At 29.6% G+C, this 10435-nt stretch overlaps 1 protein-coding gene across 1 annotated transcript in view; it reads right to left on the bottom strand.

Moving 5' to 3' along the window:
* Positions 1-1275: 1275 nt before the first annotated feature.
* The window catches only part of PCDH10 (protocadherin 10), a 42432-nt gene continuing 33272 nt past the window's right edge, over positions 1276-10435 (bottom strand). The window contains exon 5 of the mRNA XM_066385199.1: positions 1276-5858. Coding sequence (XP_066241296.1) covers positions 5839-5858 — 20 coding nt within the window. The 3' untranslated portion in view covers positions 1276-5838. The remainder of the gene's footprint in view (positions 5859-10435) is intronic.

Below are 10435 nucleotides of genomic sequence, written 5' to 3'. Positions count from 1 at the left end.
TGGTTATCCAATATGTTTCTGTAAGTTATTTAGTTCCCAAAGCAAACTAGAATTTTCTTGAAGGCAGATGTTACCATGCATTATTGCATCCCCTCATTGTTGGACTTGAATATATTTGCAATCTAATAAATTTAATTTTACCTCTGAAAATTCACTATCTTAGTTAACTAAAACAATTCATAATATGATTCGCATAAAAGTAAATGTAAATATAAGGTACAAGAGGTACAGGTTACAGGGGAACCAGAACAACTTGTGATTATAACTGTTAATGTTTCATTGAGAACTATCATTCCTGCATATTTTACGTGGTCCGTTTTCACCATAGCATTGGCTTTATTAGATACTCAAAGAAAAAAAAATACCCAGTCTTCTCCCTTGTTGCTTCATAAAATTAAACTCTTATCTATCCAGATGTGTAGTTTGAACTTAAAAAATAAAAGTTTTAGAAACCATATGTGAAATTAAGAAGCACATTTTTTCTGTTACCTTTCAGCTATTTCAGAATGTAAATTTCCATAAATTCATTTAGAATATTTTTACATTATAAAAAAATCTTGACTTTAATTTATAGTTTATTCTTGAAAAATGATACCCATATGCATTTTAATTTCTTATCTTTCATAAGATAAATATGCAATAATTTGTTTTTAAAATTTTAGATAAAGTGGTTTTTCTTTTACTGCTTGAAGGCACTCATTATCCTTCAAGCTCTGTATTATCCTTGTAGACCCTTTGTATAACCACAAATCCAAAAAGTTAAAAAGAAAATATAACATCAAATAGAAAATATATGTTTAAATTAATCATTGTAGGTATTATGACATGGGTCAGGAACCTATGGCTCGCGAACCAGATATGGCTCTTTTGATGGCTGCATCTGGCTCGCAGAAAAATCTTTAATAAAAAAAGTAATAACGTTAAAAATATAAAACATTCTCATGTATTACAATCCATTCATTTCCTACCGCTCATGTTCATAGTTGCAGGTGGCTGGAGCCAATCACAGCTGTCCCCTGGGACAACACTAAATTTTTATTGGATAATGCGTAAGGTGCACCGGTCGTCGTATGGCTCTCATGGAATTACATTTTAAAATATGTGGCATTCATGGCTCTCTCAGCCAAAAAGGTTCCCAACCCCTGTATTATGAGAATCATGAAGGGCTAAATGCCTACTTTCAAAACTTTAAATATAGTGAAATTCTTTAAATCTAGCATATGTTGCTTCAAATGAGACTCAGTTTTGAACAGATATACCCTTAGACCTGTTTTATTAAACTCAAATTAGTAAATCAGCACTAGTTGTTCTTAAATTTAGGGCTATATATTGCCACTGATATTTATTCCAAGATCCCACCGACGTCAGTGGAATATCCATCCATGGGAAAATAATATAATGTGTATCCTAGTTTTATTTATTTCATATGTATACAGCAGTATAAAATATTACATTTACACTCATTTTACTTATGTATTATTATAGCATTCACAGTAACAAACACTATAGTTAAGATTTAAACTCATCTTTTGTTATAATACCCTGTTTTCACTCACAGATAACTGTCTCAGAAATGTGTTTAGAGCAGAAATTCCCTGCTTACTTTCAGCTCAAGGATGTATGAATGAATTGGAAGTCTGAGTTCTATTGTTCAGAAGCTTTTGAGTCTCATGTGAATATTTAAAGAATGTTTGCATTGTTAATGCAATTATTTTCATGTAACTCAAAAACATCTGGAGTGTCAAACTTCAAACTAAGCATGTGACATGTTTTCAAGAAATAAAATCCATTTTTCTAACTTTACAAATACTTCAAAATAACAGTGATTAGAAATACATGCATGCACACTGAAGGTATTAGCACGTTAGTCGTATTATTGCCTGAAATACTCTGGCGGCTCCCATCTACCTGCATTCTCACAGAATGCTGTCATCTAAATCACACTCCAAGTTCTAGAAAGGAAAAGAAAATACTCTACTGAACAGCAGTTTCACAAATTACCGTATAAGGGTTTTTGTTCAACCTAGCAGAGGGATATTCCTTGAAGTGCTAACAATATATAAAATAATTTCACTACTCCATGGCATAAAAAATATGGGATTTTGTCATTTTCTATTTTTCCTTGTTAAAAAGGAACATAAAAGGGAAGTTAAGTGCAAAGCCTTTACCATTACAAAATGGGAGTTGGAAAAGGTAAAGAATCCAACAAATTGCAATATGAAAAATATAAGATTTTCAGTAAAATTATCTAGTATACCAATGTTTTAAGTTTTTTGGTTTTAGGGTTTTTTTTAGTTCCTTGGGTATTAAAAGCACACATAGAAATGTTAAGGGGGTGGAAAAACCAGGTTCAATTACAAATAGCAGTGCTATTCTCAGTCAGTAACTTCAATAATTGTCTGTATCCTGCTTAACATTTGCAACATTTTGACTAAGTAATTATATTATGAATGACCTTTATTCCAGTAAGTAACTACTAGTAGGTAAAATGATTCAATATAATGCACACTTATTAAAATTTATGTCCAGAAGTGTGAAGATTTTTTCCTCCTCTTATTAGAGAAGTAGGAGGCATCTCCATTACAAAAAGTCTGACAACAAATTATAACTCTTTTAAGAAGTAAAACAGGGGAATAAATAATTAAGATATTTAAACTTCTATATTATTTAATTTGCAATGTTTGATAAAGGCATTGCATTTAATATCTTCATAAAATAAAATATACATGTTTCTTTATTACTTCCCAAAAAAGAAGATTCACTTATAATGAAACAGACATCATTACACCTGTAAAGTAATTCCATCATGATATTTAAATATTTGACTTAAAATGACTTCACAAAATTATATTCACAGTTAAAAATTAGAATTTTACATGTGGCTGAAATATTTCTAAAAATTGTCATTTGACATACCTTTGAAACATTAAGACACTGTTTCCACAGGAAAATATTTTGACTTTTTACTACTCTAAAACTAACCATGTTAACAAGGAGTAAATATCATGATTATTCTTTTCTGAAATAATTTGATGAAATACTGTCTTATAATTTGGATATGATTCTTGGTATATAGAAAACTATGAAAATTGGACATTAGGATAACTAGAGTAAATAGAAAACTTATTCTACAATTCTTTCTATACGAATGTAGTAAATGTTTATTTGGAACTTTTTATTCAATAGTTCCCCTCATTAATATATAACATTTTAGTCAAGGTACTAAATCATACCCTTATTCTATTGTCATTTCTGTTTTATTCTGGATGGAGTAGTTGATTAATAACCTAATTGTTTAGTGTTTTATATTTAAATAAATTTGTACCACAAATTAGGTAAAATTTTTGTTGTTTTTTTTTCTGTAGATTGATAATAAAATTTAGGACCTAAAATGTATATTAGTATAACTGGGTACTATGATATATTGAAAAACTAATACACAAATATATGCTATAAGAAACTAGTTCAAGGGAGATTATATACAATGATATAAAGGTGAAATAATTAAAGAAAAGAATTAAGTCAGATGAGTTAATAGGGCTATTATAAATAAAGTGGGTATAGCCTTATTTACAATGCACATCATAAGGCAGATGAATATGGGATTTTCCCATTGTAAAATGAAAAATGAAAGGTTTTAATTACAGCGGGGTGATTCAACAAGAAAATAATTTTCTTGTTTAAAAAGCAATTACAACATACACACTCTTTCTAGTTAAATTATATAGAAACATTTCCTTACTAAAATAGTCCATCATTCAAAATATTAATGTAGTAATGCCAAAAGTTTGAGAAATTTGTACTGCTGCACTTAGTGAATGTATGTGCTTTTTGTGTCATAGACGATGAAATAACTATATATTTTTAAAGGGTTCCCGAAAGACTGGAACAGTATACACAGTAGTTTGTTATATAAACTGATTGTGATTATGACAATATCTAATTCAATAACAGTCAAATAAGTGATACCAACATATCACTCAAGTATATACATCAAGGACCTATGTATATATATGTATGCATTTTAATGTTAAATCTAAAGAAAATAATCCATTTTAAATGACATAAAATTAGGTGGAAAGCATTTGTTATGTGTTAATTTTCCATCTATTTTTTAACAGCATAGCTCAAACTATCATCACAAATAAGATCAGTTAAAAAATTAAAGGAAATATTTCAAAGTAGGTCTGTAATTTGGATTAGGCTAACCTTTAGATATAACGTTGAAGGTTTTTATTAATGGCAAGCTGTGACAATTCTGTGTTTTGTTTAGAAAATTATCTCACATTGTCTGACTTTTCCCTCTCCTAATTGTGTTTCAATACGCAATAAACAGACGTAGAGTAAAAGGAATATACTGCACGTAAAAGAAAAAATGCATACTATGGAATTTAGTAATTAACCTTGTTGACATAAAGTAAAATGCAAGCTTCACTCTTCAAGGCTGACTTGTGAAGAATTTTCTCATTAATACAACAACTGACTACATCTAAGCTATAAAATTTTCACACATAAGATAATATTGAAACAATAATATACCACGTTTTAATCTCCAAATTTATTATATTTGTTTTAAATTTAGAGATTCTTTATATCTTATAGTTATTCATTACCAGTTCAGATATTTATATGTCTCTATATGTTTATATGGAGTTTTAAATAGATTTTATATGCACGTGTTATTAGAAGTCACAAAACTATGGAAAGCTACATAAAGTAAAATTCTGTGTGAGTTATATGAATGAAAACTTCCTTTAAAAGTAATGTTGAATTACATATTTTACATCACAAAATGTACAGACACCCAGTGTTTGATGGTTTGTTTTCTAACAACGAATACAGATGAATAAAGAGATTCTTTATAAAAGCTTTAAATGATTCTAAATTCAAAGCCATAGAAATAGAATTGAAATAATGTAGATCGTTAGGTGTTTTGATAGTACATGTTCAGTGCTCCTCTGATAACATCAACAACTATATCTTTGGCATTGATAATTCAGTACAAGTTCTTGACGAAATTTTGTAGCTTAGAGCTTCATTTTCTTTTAAACAAGGAAAAACAGGGTTGACTAAGATAAGAAAACTGGGAAGAAGCTATTAATGCTTATTTTTTTTCTTAGTAAATTTATCTTTGAGACCCTGAATTACCTTTTACTTGATTGTATGATGTGGACTGTATGTATCCATTTAAAAACCAACTGAGTTGTACCACATTTTAGGAAAATTATATAATATAATATATATATTTTATATTTATTTAGAAGCTTTGAAATAGTACAGTAAACACTTCGCAACACGGTGTATAAACTACAGAATGTCTTTGATAGTTTGTGGGTCTTCAGAATACAACATTTTTTATAACCCACAGGTGAAAAGAACATCATCACAATCTCTCTTGTAAAGTTGGAATAGTTTGGGGAACACTTGATCACACAAAAATAATATAAAACAGTCAAGTTTAAAACAGTGATATTGCATTTGTAATGCACAGGTTTCCTTTATCCTTATGACTGGCTTCTCATGGTGAATATAAACATCTAAAGGGCTCAGTGACATTTGGAAAGAAAAAGATATATAGTGCTGTAAACAGGCACACACTGATCGGAGAGGCAAAATCAGTTGCCTAAAGTTTCTACAGTTCTGCACATTTCAACTCATTTCTCAGGCCTGCTGAGAGCAAGGAGATCCTATAATCGGCCACGACGACTGTGGAGGCAATCTAATACTCAGTAACACACAACTAACTGGATGGCCAAGATAATGAAGTTGAAAAGTTGATGCTTTTGTTGGTCGACTTTGTGCAAATCATGCTGCTTCAGAGAAGTTCTGTAGAATTGACTAGCATATCCTTTTCCGTGCTGCGAAAAAGAAAAAGAAATACTCTAAGAAAATGAGCCTGACTTTTGGTACTTAGAATTCAGCATTATTGTTACAGACACAAATGAAATGGAAATGAGACTCCAGGGTGTCAAAATATTTCAGTGTTACTTTGGTGTCTAATGGTCACAGTTTTTGGGCTTTCTGAAGATGATAATTTTTACATTTTTACACATTGATTTTATAACTGAGAAATGTATGCTTTATATACCAACCACCAGTTATGTGAAATTAACCTTTTGAAATAATCTATTAACCAATCCCTACTTCACTATTTACACACAGAGCATTTAGAAAAATGCTTGATTCTTACATTCCTAGAACAAGTCGTTAGAATATCTAAGAACAGCTTGTTATATATGTAATTTAATAAACTCTAAATTATATATATGAAATCAATATATAATAAAGAAAAGTGTACCAGGAAGTGTTTGTGTAATAAAGCAGTAAAGGATGTTCTAGATTTATTTTATCACATTTTAAAAATTACATGAAAACCAAACTTTTATTTATGGCCTATAATTTCTTTAAAAATACATAACCTTACTCCCTGCAAGAAATCAGTTTTCTCATAAAAAGGGTAATGGTGAAGGACAGGAAATGATATTATCACATTTGGTCAGTCTTATAAAATGTATTGAATTATGTCCAGATTCAATCACTCAGATGTTATGCTTTTAGGTATTGTATACATTTATAGTGGTAAAAGCCATTTCTTCCTATCTACCCACAATCTCTATAATATTTGACCAGAAGTACAATGAGCACAGAAACTTGCATCCCTTAGATCACTATCTGGCACAAAATAGATGTGTAATAAAAATGTGCTGGAAACCAAGGTTGTTCAATTATAATAAAAATCACATATATCTGTATCTCATAAAAATTTAGAACTAAACTACATAGCCTAACTGAATTGTTTTACTCTTGTGAATAGTTCGCTTTTGTTTTATTATTTTTTTTACAAATGTAAGATAATGCTGATGAGTGCAATTCCTCTCCTAAGGTATTTCTACTAATTTCAAGTAAATTATCTAATTATATATTTTTCCTGATGTTTATAATTATTTTCACTCAAAAACTTTGTTTCCAACCAGATTATCAAACATTTCTTCACTAGTTCACTGTTTAGCAGACACAGCAGTTAAAATTGTAGAAGTCAGTCACTACTACTTGCCAGAAATTAAAGTGACCGTGAAGAAAGGCATGTGATGTATACCAGTAATGAAAATAATCAAAACATATTTTGTTTTATACCACATAATATGAATTATAAAATGAGTTAGCTACAACACAGGACCACATAGCAGCTATTATAACTTAACTGCCCACAATGTTATAAAAACATTCTATTAGCAAATAGAAACTTAAAAAAATGACTTTTTTTTTAAAAAAAGATTCAAATTCTGTTTCTCGATGCCCTTGAATTCAGTTCCCTGTTTCATGATAAATTTGAGTATAAATGATTTCAAATGTATTTTGTTTATACCAGTGAAATTTAAAATTCTTCAATGGACTACCATAGAAATGATAATAGTTAGCTACCATAGTAATTATGGATTATCAAATAAATTGGGACAAATAATTACAATGACCAGATGACTTATACTCCAAACTGAACAATTGTGTGAGTGAAAAAGAGCATAATTAACGATTACACAAAATATAATCTTAGACTTTCCCAAACAACCCAGGAAATATGATCACCCTTCAAAGAATATTACTGTTTTCAAAATAAATTGAAGATATTACTTACAACTTATAATTTATCCTTTAAATAGTATAAATCAGAAAATCCTGATTAACAGAAATCATCATTCTAGTCATTCAAGAAAAAAAAAAACTGAAGAGTGACCTATACTCAACCCATAAACTAATTCATTACGAGAAAAAAAAAATGATTACACTGAAAAGGTACATCTTAGTATAAATGAAGAAATTAGTCAACTTAACACATCTTTAAATCTGTCAAGTATTTCTCATTAGGTTAAAAGGTTAGTTATAAGAAAAGCTAATAGCATCAATATCATACATTCATTTACTTAGAATACAAAAAGAAATTATATTAACATGGTTCACAGTTATAAGAACACAGAAGTTTAGCATATATATAATATAATATACTCAATATATATAATATCAACATAAGTTTAAAAGGCATATATTAATTACTGCTTAGGATTACTATGTGCTGCTTTTACTTAAAGTGCAACTATTTCAGTAGTTGTTTGAATAATATAATCACCTTTAATTAAATTTACCTCCAACGATGACTCTGTTTATTCCAGAAACCAGACCTAAGTAGGACAGGTATCAGGGCTGAGATTGAAGGTCAGCACAAATTAAAATGGGAGGGATGATTTACTCCATTACAGAAGCTAATTTGCCAAATGCTAAGTACTGTCAGTCAAAGAAGAGAAAATGAACTATTATATTATTATTAAAGTTATAGTCACACACATTTTGTTTCAAGACTTTTGAAGGGTGAGTTTAAAAACTAAATAATTATTGTTGGGACTGTATGAGTTAATAGTGAACACGTAGCACACAAATATTATTTTTTCTTAAAACCAATATTTTAGAGTCAGTGCCAACAAGTTATTCCACAACGTTAACTATTATGATAACACATTTGCTGAAGCATTTTGGGTTGTAGAGAATGGATTACATACATTGACTTTGGATGTTTTCTGATATATTCAGTATGTTTTGAAATGATCAAAGTGTACTTGGAGAATTTCACAATTGCATTATTCCCCTAGCTATTCATATGGGGGGAACAGGTTGCTTGATGTGCATGAGAGACTTTTTTTAGTTGATTCCAAAGTAATAAAAAAAGATTGTAGTATTCCTTTTTATCTTTACTTATTCATCCACTGTATTTATTCTTCATAGTGAGTTATAGAAATGTTACATTTAAGACAATTATCTTACTGTCTGAAATACAGATAAAAAAATCACTCTTAATGGAAAAGATATATTCAAATACCACCTTCTTATAATTTAGGATATAAATATATGTGTATATTTAGCATATATGTGTATGCATATATCTATATATATGTAATTTTAATGAAAGTTCCATGGTGCATATTTTTACTTATATTGTGGAATCAGGCTACTGCCTTTGATAAATTTTAAAGTATGATATTAAACTATGGACCAGTTAAAAATTTTGATTAATGGCTGAAGAAAAATGGCTGTTAGCATGTATGATGCATAACCATTTGTAAAAATATTAGTACTGATATTAATATCATATGTAATAACATAATGATAGCCTAATAAAAAGAAATTTGTGTAATATACTGAAATGCCAATTTAATAATGTAAATATTCACAGTCCTATACTTACATGGCAGAAAGCAAAATACCTTTTATACTTTCTGACAGTATGAACCACAGAAGCTAATGCAATAAATAAAGCTTGTGAAGTAATCTAATCTAATTCTGCAACTTACAGATAGAATAGACTTCAAACATCCCAGGTGATTGAGACTCTCTACTACAGTGAAAGACTTCAGGGGCTGAGTTAAAAAACCCACCCCCGAGTTCATCAAAATATTTAAAGAGCCTCACATCAGGTCACTTCTTTATATTTAAGGTAAATCTGGCATACAAGAATTTAAGCCCATTACCCCTTGGAGAAGTCAGCAACATCTGTTCTGTCCCTGTGTAAAAACAGATCATAAACTGAAAGACAGAAACATCACCGGGTTCCTTATAAATAAAGGATCCGTAGGTTATTATTAATTTCTGTATACTTGGGTATATTTGTGGGTATGTGTCTACGTAATGTAAAACTACCTTTTCACAAAAGTACATATACAACTAGCTCAAAAGGAAATATCTACTCTGAGTTACTGTGACCATGTCAAGGACCACTGATATTTTTAACAGTATAATATAATTATAGTAACTGAGTTTTCTTTGGTTTAAAATCTCTGTCTCTAAATAAACTACTCATAAAAATTAGGGGGTATTTTCAAAATGAATATGAAGCGATAAAATATCTCCTAATTTTTGTGAGCAGCATAATTATGTCAAGAGTGTTTTGAATTCTACAACAAAAACCAGTGCTAGTGTATCAACCTTTTAATGAGAAATACATTTTGGTTATGATCATTATCTGAATTGATTTGAGCAAGAAATCCAAAAACACACAGTAATCATGTAACTTTTCCATCTAGACACAAGGATTGCCAATATCCTAAATGTCTTTCTCAAATACTAAAAATATTAAACTCTTTATGAAAAAAAACCTTGCTATATGTATTATGGCACTTACATAGAATTTTATATATTTAAGGGATCTATTCAAAACTTTTCTGGAGATGTTAAAAATTATGACTAGAAATCTTAACAACTTCCCCGATTGGGAAAAAAATAATAATAGGACACGATCCTCCCTACACCACTTTGGCCACTAGACCAGGTTCTCTTTGATAAACAAAGCCGCCTTGCTTCATTGGTATCTTACAATCAAGTTTGGAGACTGAATTAAGTTTTAAATGTTGTGATCCTACATTGGCATATATTCAGAAAATGAAACTCTTAA

Source organism: Saccopteryx leptura, chromosome 1 (assembly GCF_036850995.1).
Source record: "Saccopteryx leptura isolate mSacLep1 chromosome 1, mSacLep1_pri_phased_curated, whole genome shotgun sequence".
Taxonomy (NCBI): Eukaryota; Metazoa; Chordata; class Mammalia; order Chiroptera; family Emballonuridae; genus Saccopteryx; species Saccopteryx leptura.
Note: the sequence above shows the minus strand (reverse complement) of the source record. Positions and strands in the feature narration are given on the sequence as shown.